This window comes from Engraulis encrasicolus, chromosome 22 (assembly GCF_034702125.1).
Source record: "Engraulis encrasicolus isolate BLACKSEA-1 chromosome 22, IST_EnEncr_1.0, whole genome shotgun sequence".
Taxonomy (NCBI): domain Eukaryota; kingdom Metazoa; phylum Chordata; class Actinopteri; order Clupeiformes; family Engraulidae; genus Engraulis; species Engraulis encrasicolus.
Genome location: NC_085878.1, coordinates 19490156 through 19506880, shown reverse-complemented (window position 1 = coordinate 19506880; position 16725 = coordinate 19490156). Strand labels below are relative to the sequence as shown.

General features: G+C 43.7%; 1 protein-coding gene across 1 annotated transcript; it reads right to left on the bottom strand.

Annotated features, from left to right (window-relative positions):
• Nucleotides 1–6: 6 nt before the first annotated feature.
• Nucleotides 7–15608, bottom strand: gpc2 (glypican 2). The gene is made up of 11 exons (XM_063189243.1): nucleotides 15437–15608; nucleotides 13129–13287; nucleotides 12074–12208; nucleotides 11543–11718; nucleotides 10601–10681; nucleotides 9848–10013; nucleotides 9347–9477; nucleotides 8481–8630; nucleotides 3678–3814; nucleotides 3289–3461; nucleotides 7–2638 (listed from the first exon to the last, which is right to left on the bottom strand). Exons 1-11 carry the CDS (start codon nucleotides 15606–15608, stop codon nucleotides 2331–2333), a joined length of 1788 nt encoding a protein of 595 aa, XP_063045313.1. The 3' UTR covers nucleotides 7–2330.
• Nucleotides 15609–16725: the final 1117 nt, after the last annotated feature.

Below are 16725 nucleotides of genomic sequence, written 5' to 3'. Positions count from 1 at the left end.
CATTAATTAAAGAAACAATCGTTTTATTCATTGGTTTCACGTACACAATGTGTTCTTGACATTTAAAAATAAAAGAGTTACAAAAAAACACATTTCACAGTGGAACATTCATAGAAAAAGGTCAACATTTTGTGCCATTAGCGTACAGTAACCTAACTATATTGAAAAGGTGATTGTAACATGGGGTTCATACAAAGGTTATTTTGATTTCACCAAAGTCTTTTCAACTTGTGCTCACCCTGATATGACATAATGAAATACTGAATGTGATGAAAAAAAGAACCAGCACAATCTACTGTACATCACACTAGTGTAACACCTTAAGGATTTTGTTGTATGATATTGTCATATGCAAGTAGAACTATAATCTACCTGTCTCAAGGATTGGTTTGATAATTATCACAGTACCACCTAATACATTTAATGAGAATGATGTGTGTCTACATGCACGCACGCACACACGACACACGCACACTTCTGTCATGTTCCATGACAAAACAAATGAATCAGTTTACATAAGGTGTGTTCAACATTCAGGGCTTTTAAAGAAAAATAAAGCAGGAAGCTGTTCCTTCCATCCATTTTTTTCTGAATTTGTACCACATCCAATTGGATTTCAATCTCTCACTCACAATCCATGTGTTGTCCCTGAACACCTCTACTCCGTTTTCTTTTTTGCAAATGCATTTTTGTCTCTCTGTGTCCCTAACCTCCTCTCCATCTCACTCTCTCTTTACCACATATATACACACTTTCTCTCTCACACACACAGACTTTCTCTCGCTATCCTTTTTTTTTTCATCCAATGTGCTTTTCATCACAGGCTTTCCCAAGCAGCTTGTGTGTTTTTACAAGGTCACGGACGGTTCACACTGGCTGCAATTCACTCAAGCTTGTCATGTCTTGTCTTTTTTCCCTCTCTGGGTGTTCGCTCGACATTCTTGACAATACAGCCATTCAACATCTCGGCCTTTTCACCCAGTTAGCAGCTATTAACAATCCTGCCTTCGGAGCTAAAATGGCACTCCACAAACAGAAACAGAATTAAAACACACACACTCCTCTGGTTTAGACATTCAGCAGAAAACTCTGCAAAAGGTAATGTTCAAAAATAAATAGAAATAAATAACAAGGCATATAAATACGAAGGCATAAAAAGATAAACATAACATATTAGCAAACATACAACATACATATCTACAACAATAAAACTGAGAACGAAATGCATGTTCCCTGCAAGAGGGCATTTCTGAGATTGGTCAAAGTCTTTCAGTTCTGCTGAGGGACGTGACGTGTGTACAGGGGTGAAATCACTTAATCAAATTATAATCATCACTAAAAAACAACGGCAACAAAAAAGAAAATGTGATGTTGGTGTACAGCACTGAATAAAAACAACCTAAATGTGTTTCGAAATGCGTTTTATCCATGTTTTACTAAGTGTGCATTTAAAATGTATTGTAAAAATGTGAAAATGCTAGGCCAGATATCTTCTGTCATCAGCATGGTGAACAGACATTATTCAAATGTTGAACTTTTGCAGTCACGGATGGTAGCACTATCTGCAATAATAAGATAAACGTGTGGTATTCGGTCACATTTTGATATCATCACCAAAAAAGGTCGACTACAATGGCATTACTGTGCGTTACTCATTCACTTTAGAGGAAAGGTGCTTAGAAAGGACAATACAAGTCCAACCCATTGATTATGACATTTACAAAAAGATCCTATGTAGCGCATTATTTTTGCAAACTGCATAGACTTCATGAATAAGACAGCATAGTGTGGTTGGCTGGTTGATTAGTTGTGCTTCCTGATTCTCCATCAAGGTGGAAAAAAATACAGTAAAATGTTATTGCTCGTCTTGCTGATTGATTATGAAGTATCAGTGTTTAAGATGTGTGGAGTGAGTCACTCACACATGTGCACATTATGATATTCTGACTCACGTGAAAACAGCTATAACAATTGCTGCTATTGGAAACACTCACTTGTATTTGAGCACAGACTGTACTTGAAATACTCATTTACTGCCAAAACAGTTTTCTTAAGACATCCTTCACAGTAAAGGGATTATTTCACCTCTTGATGGTCACATTTTCATGTTATTTCATGGTCGGTCTTGGGAAATATTAGCGGAATTGCTTTGATTTAAAAGCTTGTTGATCATATTTATAGACGACAAGCTGAAGATTCAATGAAGCATTTCACATTATGTACTGGATTTGTGTACTTTTAGAAAGGCAGAGGCACAAACAACTCTTTTTTTTCTAACTGCCAGAGGGCAGAGGTCAAATCTGAACTGAGTCCAAGACAGCCATGACAGGTTACCTCCACATGGTGGCGAGAGAGAGCACCAGCGTCACCCAGACAAGGGGGGCATGAGATGCTGAGAGGAATAAAGGTGTGGCGGCTGACGTCCCTCGGCCCTGGTTGGCTCGGCTCCACTTTGTGCCGCTCCGCTCACGGTCACGCTCGCGGTCCCGATCACGAGGGCGGGAGGGCCGGCTGGGACCGCTGGGGTTGCGCGCAGGCTTGCTGTAGGGTGGGGAGTACGGGCCGTAGCCGGGCCAATCATCGCTGAACCTCTCGCCTGAGTCACCGCCGCCCGAGCCACTGCTATCCTCTCCCTCGACTAGAGACAAGAGATTGGAAAATGTTATTCATTTAAGCCTCTGCACTGGTCTTGTGATACACTGTAAATAACGTAACAGGAATATCAGGCCCGACACATAACAACACCACCTCAACTCTTGTCAAAATAATGCTTGAGTTGATTCATTTCCTATTTCGTCAGTCAAAGCAGCTGTGTTTTGTTTGCAAGTCTTTTTTTCCCCTTCAAAAGAAAATCAGCAGACGGTTTTATCAATGCAATCAATTGACACCTAAGGCTTACACATCACAAAATACTGTATTTACTTTCACTGTACTATGTCACAATAAAAAGAATGACTAAAATCCAATTGTCGTGTTACTACAAAGGATCATTTTCAAGGTTACATGGATAAATGAGATGACAAAGGAAGGAAACAGAAGCCGAACAAGTGCACCAAAGTACTTTTCTATATTACTGTATGGGAAAAATACTTAGGGAGTATAACATAACACTAAAATACTTAGGGAGTATAGCATCACACCAAAATACTTAGGGAGTATAACATAACACTAAAATACTTAGGGAGTATAGCATCACACCAACTATGGGATTCCCAAGTGGGACTTTTATCTTTATTTGTATTTGTTTATATTTGATCATATACAATGTGGAGGAAGAGCCAGACTCACTGTCCATGAAGTCTGTGTCCTGCCCTGCCTGGGCGTGCCTGAGGCGGTTGGTGGCCACCCTCAGCTCCATGATCAGCTGCCTGGTTCTGACGTCAGGCCGCGCGATGTCCAGCTCCACCTCAGGGTTGTTGATCTGACTCACCAGCCCATCACCCATCACCTCTGGCAAGTATCTGCCAAGCGTTTTCAACAAGAGAGGACACAGATAATGTTACAGGACTGAAATACTACCAAATATGCTGTTTTTACTTTCTAAGCCATGAGTTGTTTTATGGCGACCAAAAAGTATTTTCTAGAACTACCATCACGCATTCTTATCAACATAGACCCCAAAAACACATTGCACAAGCAAAATAGGACAAATGTATTGCTTGCCGCCTAGTGCTCACCGTCCACGAGCCTGTCCATTCCAGCAGCGGTCCTCATTGGTGACATCTGCAGCTATCTTGTCATCATTGCAAATGGTGTGTGGCAAAGACACCCAGAAACCCTTCATGGGACGCAGGCGCTCTTTCAGATCCGACACCTGGAAACAGTAAAACACCAAAACTTCCTTTGATTAATGTTGAGCTTCGAAAGGGGCAGAAAGACTGTTTCATGGGGAATCAGCATTTTTATAATATTCACAAAACAAAATCTTAAGGTTTTAATCAGTGCCAGCCATCACCCTCTACCATTTCTAAGGAATTCTACACCAACACTTTTCTTCCAATGTCAGTGGTTTATTAAAAACAATGTTTCCGCCTTTAACAAGATTTAAGACCTCTTTAAACAGCTTTTTATACACATCTCTGCAGTCCTCATACACCACAAGCTGCGGTGAGGTGAGTGTTCTGGCCCATCATGACTGCTGATCACCACCCATATACAGTACAGTAGCTACTACACATGGTGGTTGTGGCTCTTGTAAAGGGGGTTTGGCTGCGGTTCTATTCACGTCCTCAGTATGTTTGCCAAACCAATGAGGAACCAAAGGGAGTGTTTGTGAGTGATGGTTCTGTCTGTGCGCACTTCACTTGACCTGTGGCAAACATATTTAAATCCACTCTCAACACTATCTGCCTGTAATGTGTAGTCAATCTTACAGCCTTGAGTTAGTGCGTTAGGTGCGTTTTCAAAAAGACCATAAAATGTTGCATGGGTTTTTGTGTGTCTGCAAAAAAACCATCACCAGTCTACTTATGACTACACCCTGAAGGGCCAAGGCACAATGCATGGGTGATTCTATATCCTCTTCTGGACATGTACTTATTTAAAGGGACACTGTGTGAGATTTTTAGTTGTTTATTTCCAGAATTCATGCTGCCCATTCACTAATGTTACCTTTTTCATGAATACTTACCACCACCATCAAATTCTAAGTATTCATTATGACTGGAAAAATTGCACTTTTCATACATGAAAAGAGGGATCTTCTCCATGGTTCGCCATTTTGAATATCCAAAAATAGCTAGCAATTTTTAGCTGCAAAAATGACTGTACTTGGACCATACTAGAAGATATTCAAGTTCAAGTTCAAGTTCAAGGAGTTTATTGTCATTGTCAATGAAGTCAACGAAATTGTGGGTGGAGCAACAACACTGCGTAGTTTGAAGTAGGCCTATAGAAGTAACCAAAAAGAAGTCAAATAAAGTCTAAATTCATGAAGGATATCATGAAGTATAATAAATTAAAGTAAATAATAGTAATAATATGAGTATTAACAAATTAATCAAGTAAATCAAAAACAGTAAAATAATTTAAAAAAAAATGTGATCCTCTCCCCACAATTCAAAGTTAATAACCCAGTGCTGTTGATATTTTTAAGGTGCATACAACACACACACACACACACACACACACACACACACACACAGACACACACACACACACACACACACACACACACACACACACACACACACACACACACAACACACACACACACACGTATGCACACATGTATGAATACACAAAATCAATATGATGTCACAGTAGGCCTAAGTGCCATCCCTTAAAAGGAAAAAAACACAGAACACCAGTCCAGAGACCTATGTAAGAGCACTAGAATAAGCATCTAATGGCTTCAGGGTACAGGCTATTAGAGAGTCTTGTAGTTCGTGCCTGTAATGACCTGTATCTTCTGCCTGAGGGAAGCAGTTGGAACAGGTGGTAAGCAGGGTGGTGACAGTCTTGCAAGGCACTCTTCGTAGACAGCGTGTGGTGTAGATTGTACCTATCTCTGGGAGAGGTGTCCCAGTGATTCTCTGTGCTGTTTTTACCACACGCTGGAGTGCCTGCTGGTCTGCTTTTGTGGAGCCAGAGTACCACACCAAAGACCCATACATCAGAACGCTGCTGATCGCACAGTTATAAAGGTTCACCAGCAGCGGTCTGGGGATGTGATAGCCTCTTAACTTCCTCAAGAAGTAAAGTCTTTGCTGGGCCTTACCCACTGCTGAGGCTATCTGTGTACCCCAGGACAGATCATCAGCCACAGTCACCCCCAGGAATTTAAAGCTGTTGACCCTCTCCCACCACCTCTGAGCCGATGGAGAGGGGTTCGTGAGGGGTCTTGTTCCTTCGAAAGTCTACAATAATTTCCTTGGTCTTTTTGGTGTTTAGGGCCAGGTTATTGTTGTCACACCAAGATGCCAGATGTTGTACCTCCTTCCTGTAGTCCGTCTCATCGTTGTTTGTTATCAGTCCAAGAACGGTGGTGTCGTCAGCGAACTTGACTATGAGGTTGGAGGGGAAAGAGGCAGAGCAGTCATGGGTGAACAGGGTGTAGAGCAGAGGGCTTAGAACACATCCTTGGGGCGCGCCGGTGTTGATGGTAATAGTGGATGACATGTGATCACCTACTCTGACCCTCTGTGTGCGATCAGTCAGAAAATCCACAATCCAGTTGCACAAGGTGGTGTTTAGTCCCAGCTGGTGTATTTTGGAACGAAGACTGTAAGGCCGGATGGTATTGAAGGCCGAGCTGTAGTCCACAAAGAGGAGACGTGCATAGGTGTTCTTTTGCTCCAGATGTTCCAGGAGTGTGTGAAGCACAATGGCGATGGCGTCCTCTGTGGAGGGGTTTTCCCTGTATGCAAACTGAAATAGGTCCTGTGATTGCGTAGTGGCAGCTTTAATATGTTTCATTATCAGTCTCTCCATGCATTTAGCAGGGATGGGGCTGAGAGCAACAGGCCTGTAGTCATTGAGACCTGTGATGTGGGACTGTTTGGGAAGGGGAACTACTGTGGCGGCTTTGAAACAGGCTGGGACCCAACCAGTGGACAGTGAGGTGTTAAAAATGAGGTAAAAAATGTCTGTGAGTTCTGCAGCACACTCTTTGAGAACCCGGCCCAGCACTCCATCTGGTCCAGGTGCCTTCCTGGTGTTAATGCTGCTAAGTGTACATCTCACCTCATGTGTAGTCAGGACAGGAGCTGGATCTGTACTAGGTAGGGGGGGCAGGACAGGGTCTGTGTTCTCCCTGTCAAAACGGGCGTAAAAAACATTTAATTCCTCAGCCAATGTAGGAGAATTAGCAGAGGGGGGATGAATATTGCTTTTGTTGCCTGTTATGGCCCTGATGCCTTCCCACACCTGCCTGGTATTTGTGGTGTCAGCAAATCTGGCTTCGATGCGCCTTCTGTGTTGTTGCTTTGCAGTGTTGATGCCCCTCCGCAGCGCAGTCCTGGCACTCCTGTACGCCTCCTGGTCACCAGACCTAAATGCAGTATTCCTATGTCGAAGCAGCTGTTGAACTTCTTGTGTCATCCATGGTGGGTGTGTTGGGGAAGACACGAACTTGTTTCCATGTTGTTACACTGTCCACACAGAAAGTAATGTAATCTAGAACAGCGGAGGTGTAATTGTCCAAAGCGGCATGAGTGACTGTGCCCTGCTCTCTAAAAACATCCCAGTCTGTGTGGTGAAAACAGTCCTGAAGCATAGGAATCGCATCCTCTGGCCACACTCTCACATTTTTAACAGCAGTCTCAGCGCTCCTGATCTTGGGAATATAACGCGGAAGTAACAGTATGGAGAGGTGGTCTGACTGACCCAGGTGGGGGTGGGTCTGAGCCCTATAGGCATTTGCGACATTGGTATACACTTGGTCTATCGTTCTTTCCCCTCTGGTGGCACATTTAATGTTGTGATGGAAGTTGAGCAGCACTGACTTTAATTCAATGTGGTTGAAGTCCCCCACTGCGATAAAGACGCTGTCTGGATGTTCCGCAAGACTGTTATTGATGCAGCTGTATATTTGTGACAGCGCTAGCTTAGAATTGGCGTCCGGTGGAATGTACGCAGCACAAATGTAAACAGCTGTAAACTCCCTGGGTAGATAAAACGGTCGGCATTTTAACAACAAAAGTTCAGCCTCGGGACTGCATATTTTATCCACTACTTTCACATCGGTGCACCAGGAGTTGTTAATATAGACGCACAATCCTCCGCCAATCGTCTTACCCGAGTCTGCTGTCCTGTCGGCTCGGTAAACAGTGCAGCCCGGTAAATTGATGGCAGCGTCAGGTGTGGAACTGTCAAGCCAGGTTTCCGAGAAAATCAAACAGCAACAGTTCTTCAGGGCCTTCTGCGTGGCCATTTGCAGTTGAATCTCGTCCATCTTATTCCTGATGGAACGCACATTGGAGAGGAAGATGGTAGGAAGCGGTGGTCTGAACGGACGAGATCTTATCCTTGCAGAGACCCCGGCTCGTTTGACCCTCTTCTTGTCTCCGCTCGCAGCGCTTCCTCCTCCTGCCAGCCGCAACAGGTCTCCCTGTATCAGTAAAGATCTCCGTCGGGATAACGTGTCCGACTGGGAGATACTGCGCTCCATTCTTTAGCGCCAAAAGTTCAGCACGACTATACTGCAATGCAAGTACGTTAAAACAATTTGAAATAATAAACAAAATAATTAAAATAATTAAATAAAAACTACGGCAGTTGCTGGAGCTCCTAGCCGCTGCGTCTTGTTTACGCGCCGCCATGGTTACCAATATTTGTTTATTACTTAGTAAACTTTCATGTAAAGATCAAATTTGGCAATAGGCAGCCCAGTTTCAATAATCAGCATAGTTGCAGTACCCTTTTTTGACCATTTCCTGCACAGTGTCCCTTTAATGAAGATATTGAGATGAAGGAGAGTCTTATTGAAGAAAAGTATCCTTCCTAAGGGAAATGTGTTGGTGTTGTAATTTTGGTTTTACCAAGCGGTCCAGGTTGGTGCCTGCTGCCGTGGTGGGTTTCTCCTCGGGGCTGTAATTCCTGAACGGCTTCCGGTTGGCTTGTGGCTCCTTACTGGGGGAGCGTTTGGTCCTGCTGGGTTTTGGTCGTGGGTTGCCACATCCCTGGAATACCTGTGGTGAACAGCACAGCTCACTGAAGGGCAACTGTAGGCATTTTCCCTCAGTATTCAATGCAATTTGTAACAACATTATACAAAATAAATTTCAAGTGTTTTGTTTATGATTACTTTGTATGGCAGAAAATAATCATTAAGTATGTAAAAAACGATGCCAGTACACTTACTGATTCTGATGATAAATGGGATACTAATGCCGGTGCCTAAATGTGTGCGAATTCCACTTAATGCTAAAACATCATAACAAGAGGGGGTAAACATTTGATGTGCTTCAGTAGCATCATACAGACTTTTGACGAAATTGTGTAGGGACTTGAAGTGCTTGTGTTTTTCTATACTTGAAACAGACTTTTCTAAGTTTAGTATGTTAAATGCAGTATTAAGTCTTGGCATCTTTGCGCTGCTTACACGGGTGATCTGATATTGACCAGTTTTGTATTGTAGCCTCTTTGTGAAGATGGGCCAACCGGCGGGCCCGTTCACTCATTGGTGAAAAGACTCAACTACCTCATAACAACATTGCTGTGACATAACTGAAGAGCCTGAAGTAACAGATTAAGACTTGGTCATTACAATGTTGGTGACAGTAAGGTTATAACATAGGCTTACATTACATTACATTACATTACATTACATAGGCTCTGTACAAAGAGGTTAAATACAGTATTATTTTGCAAAGTCCCCAATCTTTGTCCCTTTACACGGTCTTGCCTTGGTGGATATGGTGACACTGTTGTCTTGCAGATTCATGATGCCCTCGGACACCTTGACAGCAATGGAGTCTGCCGCCAGCTCCATGTTAAAGGGACCCCCAAGCTTGTCAGCCACTGCCACCATCGCATCTAAAAGCACCAGACCAACAGGGACAGATAAGGAAGGGTGAGGTTTGACACTAGGGTAAAGATAAACAGATAGAGGAAATGAGGGTAGACAAACAATAAGGCAGGGGTGAACAAGTACAGATTTCATAGGAATGATACATTTGGATACATTATTTGTGGACAGAGGACATATGAGAGAGATAAGATATGAGAGAGAGAGAGAGAGAGAGAGAGAGAGAGAGAGAGAGAGAGAGAGAGAGAGAGAGAGAGAGAGAGAGAGAGGGAGAATCTGTCACGTTTATATAATCATGTTTAGTATCTATAAATCTATATGACTTTATGATACCACTCTCTCATGTCACGTGTACTGTGCCAACCACTTGTCACATACCAATGAAACTGTTCCATTCTACGTCCAAGTCGGCTTGATTGGCCAGGCAGCCCTTCATCACGTTAAGGCACAGGGAGTGGCAAGGCTTCACAGTGGGTATGGCACGGCACAGTGGGCAGTACCACTGCCGCATCAAGGCACGGACACACTCCGATCCAACATTCATCTACAGAGAAAAAGAGAACAAGGGTGCGTGTGTGTGTGTGTGTGTCTGTGAGACAGAGCAATAGAATGACTAAAATAAAACGCAATAGAGAACAACCAGGAGGAGGAGAGCAGAGTAAGTGAGAGGACACACTAGCACCCAGAAGATAGGAGACAGAACAATGATGGAAGGAGGACAACAAGCTTGAGTGTGAAAGCATGAATGAGAATAGCAGAGGGAAATCCAAAGAGCGAGATAAAGAGGGGGAGGAAGAGAAAAACAAAGAGAGAGGAAAACAAAACAAAAAAACACATTGTACAAAAGAACAACAGAATGGAGGAAAGAAAAAGAACAATCTGGAGAGAGCAGGACAGAATAGAGAATGGAAACTTGAGGGGGCAGAGGAAGGAAGAGACAAAGAGAGGGGGACAAACAGACATAGGGCAAAAAAAGCACCAGAATGGAGAGAGACCGAATGGAGAGAGACAATAACAAAAGAGGACAGGGAAAAGAGGCAAGGTGAAATGCTGGTCACATAAAGCACAGTACAGTCGATGTGGCACGCCATGGCCTACTTCAACCTGCATACACACTCAGATATTACAAACCTTTATTGCTTTGTTCACAATATCACGCCCAGTGGCGAGGCCTTGGACAAGAGCTCTGGCAGCTATAAAAGCCCTGGACACCTAGAGAAAGAAAAAAAAGTGAGAGAAGAAAAGACAAAACAATGAATGGAAAAACGAATGGAAGAAGGAACGAATTAAAAAAAGGAAAACAAGAAAGAAAGAACCAGAAAAAGAGGGGATAGGAGACAAAAGACAAAAAGACAGTCTTGTTGCCATGGTAAAGCAATGTAAAGCAGTAGAAAGGAGCATGAAGGTATTCCAGCGCATCTCCAGCTCCATCTCAACAGAAGCAAGCCAAATGTGTATTCATTCACATATATTTATTATGCATCCTGACAACAGTGAGTCATCGGCTAACGGGTTTCTGCGGAAGGATTATCAGTCATCTGCTGACACTAATATTCACATTCCTTTGGAACTGCATGCCTTCTAAAGTCAGCAAATGTAAAAGGCCCCCCGTTGAGATAAATACCATGCTTGGGGCTGTTAAAAAGTGCTTTAGGTAATGAGTGCAAAGCTCTACACGGGTTTAGCCATTTCAACACAAGATTTGTTATATCAGACATGAAATGCAATCATTACAGCTCACCTGTAAGCTGCTTACCATGCATTTATCCAAATGGGTGAAGATGCTCTATATGTAACTGGATGTAAACAAGAGAGAGAGAGAGAGAGAGAGAGAGAGAGAGAGAGAGAGAGAGAGAGAGAGAGAGAGAGAGAGAGAGAGCAAGAACGTGTGTGCCTGTGCATGTATGTCAGGGACAGAAACGTCATTCTAGCCATCTGTTAGCAGGGCATACAGCGGAAATCTCTAAAGGCATGAGGCTGTGTGTGGGAGAGAGAGAGAGAGAGAGAGAGAGAGAGAGAGGGAGGGAGAGAGAGAGCGAGAGAGAGAGAGAGAGATGTATATTTTTTGCCCACCTGTATGTGAAGCTTGCGGGGCACGTCTCCAAAGGGCTGGAGCTGCTCGCCATGCTTGCTGACACACTCCAGGTAGTCTTCGCTCAGCTGGTACTGGGGGTTGATCAGGGTGAAGACCCGCTCCAACAGACGAGACCAGAAGTCTGCCAGGACCTCGCCCAGGCTCACAGTGCCCCCTGTAGGCAGGAACAAGCATGTCAATGTGTCGCCCTACCACAGGGAGTTGCTTCATAACATGTCAATATCCACAGTCCAGTCCTTGTTTCCTAAATCCTCCCCAGATTCGTTCATTTCCTCAACAGGAGGAGGCACAAGAAGGGAGGTAAACAAGGAACAGAGGATGTGATAATTGAGTAATGATGTATATACGGCCGCATCCCAACAGCAGACCCAACATCTGTACTACACAAGCAATGTTACAGAATTATGTCCAGAGTGTGACCATGTCTTAGGTCCACCTATTCTACCTAGCTTACCTATCTACCTATTCCGTTCAGTGTTAAACAGGTAGTTACTCAGAACTGTGCTTACCGGAGTAGTAGCGACGAAGCTCAGCAAACAAGTTCTGGAAGATGTGCGAGTTTTGATGGTAGAGGCGACCGTATGTTGTGGTAAACATCTGGTTCATGGACTTTTCTGCGACATCAGTGAGCTCTCTGAAAAAATCTGGGGAGGGAAAACATCAGGATCAGCAGAGCACAGATTGAAACAGGCTTTACTGTTTCCAGAGTTATTAATGTAGGACTATTACTTAGTGTGTGCATCTGCGTGTGTGTGTGTGCACTCTCACGTAAATCTCAGACAATTGGCGCCTTCTTGGCCTCCAAAGCGACGGAAGTCATTATTTTTCTATGGAGGGCACGCAACCAGCGTGAATTTGACAGGAGCGAAGCAAACTGAGCGACCAGAGCGAATTTTAACGATAAAAAGTCCGCTAATATTATGGTAATGGGCTATGATGCGGTTTGGCGAAAACCAATTGGAATGTTCATAACTCTGAATGTCCCACGCCTATCTCCGCTACCAGGCAGCGTAGGTCGCTCTTGGTGTGGAATGCATATGAGTATTGGAAAGCACTTTGAGTCAATTGTATAGTTCTGATATTGTGTTATATACTGTAAATATTAGATTGAATTCCAACATGTGTTTCCATTCCAAGCCATTCCATTCCTTGTAGTTGGTGAATATAGTTACATTAAAATGTAGCAGTCTCTAAAGTAGAACTGAGGAAAACAATCAAGTGGCAAACTATGTACATACTAGGTGAAGGTATATTATTAGTGTGTTTCAGAGAAAAACACTTACAAGATGAAACCTGAGGCCACTTATGTTAACCCTTGGAGGGGGTTGGGCCAGCTATTGTAATGAGCCTGTTTGCCTTTTTTGTAAGTGTGTCCACTTACAGACACATAGAGACAAACACGCATCCTCATGTGCATCTAGCATTGGCCAGGGGGACAGGTTTACCATCTCTAGTAGCTCAGATAGCCTGTCTGCTGGGAATGTATAGCAATCCAATGACAGGGACTGATTACTGCAAAGCTGGTATGATTATGCCTTGCTCTTCCAACAGAGCCTGTGCTTACCGTCAAACTTGCGATGGCGCTGAATGAGAGAGGTGACGATGAACTGGCTGCTGTCCTCGACGGCGGACAGGAAGTCAGTCTCACTCTGCTGCCCCAGCGTCTCCTCCATCAGACTGGAGCAGCAGGTGTAGTCCTGGGGACACAGCTTCAGGTGCTCGCCTGAGCCAATCAAGAAAGAGCACAGGTGGGTTAGGCTGTATTGGCCCAAAACGACAGAGTATCTGTCATAAATGAAATAAAAAGAGGGAAATCAAGAAATCATGGTTGGAGCTGACTTTTTTTTGTACCTTTTTTAGTACCTTTATGGTACTATGCTATTTTGGTCCATCAGAACAAAACAGTCAAAAAGTGAATGAAGGAGCCTGGTCTTACCATATTTTGGAAGGAAATGTGAATTTTGAGTTTATGGATGGCAGAAAGGCCACCAGAAAGGCACATGACATAGGAATGAATGTCTCTTAAATTCTGGCACACCCATGTGGGATTAAATACTAGAACAACCTCCAACAACATCACATAACCAGTATACTTTGAATGTTGGTGTAATGTGCAATGAGAAGTTAGTTGCCTTGCTCTAGGCCTAGGGCACTTCACCCATGATGCCGGACGGCGTTATTTATTTACCCTTCCACTATGAAATAAGGTTCAAATCTCTTAACCACACAATTCAAACACCAACTAAGACCGACCAACCATTAGGCCTCAGCTGTGCCCTGTAAAGACGTCAAATAAGAATTAACACAAATGAATGACAGCTAATGACATTTCGGAGGAAATAGGAGACCTGTCTTGCTCTTGGATGTTTTCAATGTTTAAACATGAGGTGGTATACACACCGTGTTTGATATTTCATGAAACCAACTTTATTTAGGTATGCCTGAGTGCATTTGTGTGACTTTGTGCAGTTGTAATTTTACACAGCATTCCCTTAGTAATAATTCCCTGAACATACTCCCAACTGTACTCAATTAACCAGCAGGGCTTAGCAGATGTTTAAACAACACTTTCTCCTCCAATCAGCTGGGTGACATATGACAATATTAGTCCTGGCCCTGCCACCAACGGCTGCTGGAACAGCTGAGCTGCTTGATCAAAATCTCTGGTTCATTTCAACCAGTGATGAAGTAACACACCCACAGCCCTGCAAACCTTGGGGGAAATGGCACCTTTGGGACAGCAAGGGAGACAATTAGTCTGAGCAGAGCTGGGCCATTCATTCATGCTGTGGTTTCAGCACAATAATTATGCATGTCAATCCAGGCCATGAAAAAATTACAACATGCCAGCAGTCAGTGGATTGAGACCACATTGTCTTATTTGTTCATGTAGCATTCTTTTCTGAAGGACAATGGGGTGGCACCATCAATATTGGCATTACTTAATTAAACCAAAATACACTGGTAGCCCACCCGTTCACTGGCCATGTCCTCCTTTTGTTTGGCTATCCCTCTCTCTCTCTCTCTCTCTCTCTCTCTCTCTCTCTCTCTCTCTCTCTCTCTCTCTCTCTCTCTCTCTCTCTCTCTCTCACACACACACACACACACACACACACACACACGCACACGCACATCATCATTCCTTTCTCTCGCTTATCATCTCTCTCTCTCTGAGCCATCTGCTCCCCTGGCCCACGGGACACCACGCAAGGGCTCAGATGTAACAGAGAGAGAGAGAGAGAGAGAGAGAGAGAGAGAGAGAGAGAGAGAGAGAGAGAGAGAGAGAGAGAGAGGGATAGAGAGAGAGAGAGAGAGAGAGAGAGAGAGAGAGAGAGAGAGATACTTACTGAATTTAGTTTTAGTTTTAAAGCTCCATAGACATTTCAGGAAATAGAGCCATTGTGTTACCCACACCTAATCACTCACCAATCACAGTACAATAGTCTTGACACATTTAGACAGACCACACAACACCCACGTACATGTACTTATTTAAGTATTACCATTTGCCATACATAGCTAGACTCATAAGTAATACCGATGTAATCTATTCTCAAATCTGTGACGTTGTAAGACTGACTAAAATATCTTTGTGTCTGCACTGATGTGCAGAGGCAGCTATGATTGGATGAGTGCACTGTCCATAGAATGTATGAACATACTGTATTCGACTTGCCTGCTTCCCAATGGCTGATATAGTGCATTTTAGTGTAGTCTACACTGTAGGTTAATTTAACACACAATTTCAAAGTGTCAATACGAGGAAGCAAAAAAAAAACTTCAAGGGGCAGACACTTTCCGGTGTCACATATTCGAAACTATCTGACAACTAGGCTATATACTATACTCAATATTTTCGGCTCGCCTCTTACCCGAGATCTGTGTCAGCGGGGCAGTGCCCAGGCTAAACCCCTTCTCTCCATACACCTGTCGTGTGTCACTGCAACTCCGACCCGCCATGGCTGAGGACCAATTCCATGCCAGGACAGTCAGCACACACATTGCCACCGGCGAACATCGGCTGGGTGCAAACCGATGAACCATCTTGGATTCTTCGCGTTGAAGGGTGTCCAGTGACTACACCCACGCCCTTACGCCGTTAGGTTGTTATCAAGCTATAATTTAGGACACAATAAAAAGCTCAGGCTATACGTCCGACCAGGAAAATTCAAAAAGACTTATTTTAACGCAGCAACAATATCCAATTAGCCGGGTGGTTAGATATTCCACATGGTGTGGCTGAAAGTAATTTCTGTCCGCTTCATTACAAAGTCCAAAAACACACATCGACAAAAGAAGAAACAAATCCGCGAAATAGTCCTGGAAATGGCAACTCCAAAAACCGCTTCAAATTAGTGTTTCCCTTTGTCCCGTGCCGGTCGAAATGAAACAGACTTCAGCAGCACAAGTCGTCTGCAGTCAATGCTTGCTTTTATATATCTGTCAGAACAATGAGACTCACATCCACAGGACCAATGGAGACAAGGGTGAGGTGCGGAGGGGGTTGGGGGAGCGAGGAGACGAGCCGGAGTGGGGGCGCATATTTGATAGGATAGCGCCCATCCTGGGGTAGCAGCAATTTGGCTCTCTGTGTATGATTAGGCAATGTCAGGCTGGCGAAACCTATCATATCTTCCTAACATACACAATCAAGTGTTTTAACATGCATGGAAAAAAACACAATTAAAATAGGCTGAATATGGTGGTGAGGAATATTGTTCGTAAAAATCAGACCAGCCGTGATTACCTTTTGAAGAATTATTCATGATTGAATTTGCATTTGCACATGGGTTGGGCACACCAGGGCATGGCTTTGACTTTTACTACTCGGCTAAAAAACACATTGTGACTGACTTTCCTTTCCAAATGGACAGAAGAACCCACCTGAAAGAAGTGTGTTTGTGTGTGTGTGTGTGTCACAGTGTGTGTGTGTGTGTGCACGCGCGCGCGCATGTTATTATGTTCACCAGCTGATTCGCCTTGATTGACCTGCCCACAAATATAGATCTATTCAGAGTCACGGATGAGCTCTTTTGCGCGTGTGTGTTGAATAATAACCACACATTCAATTTCGTATTAGCGTGCGTGGCGTGCGTGTACACTAAAATACACTGATACAACTTTGAAACCCAGACAGGCCAAGTTCTTCTTCGGTGGAGGA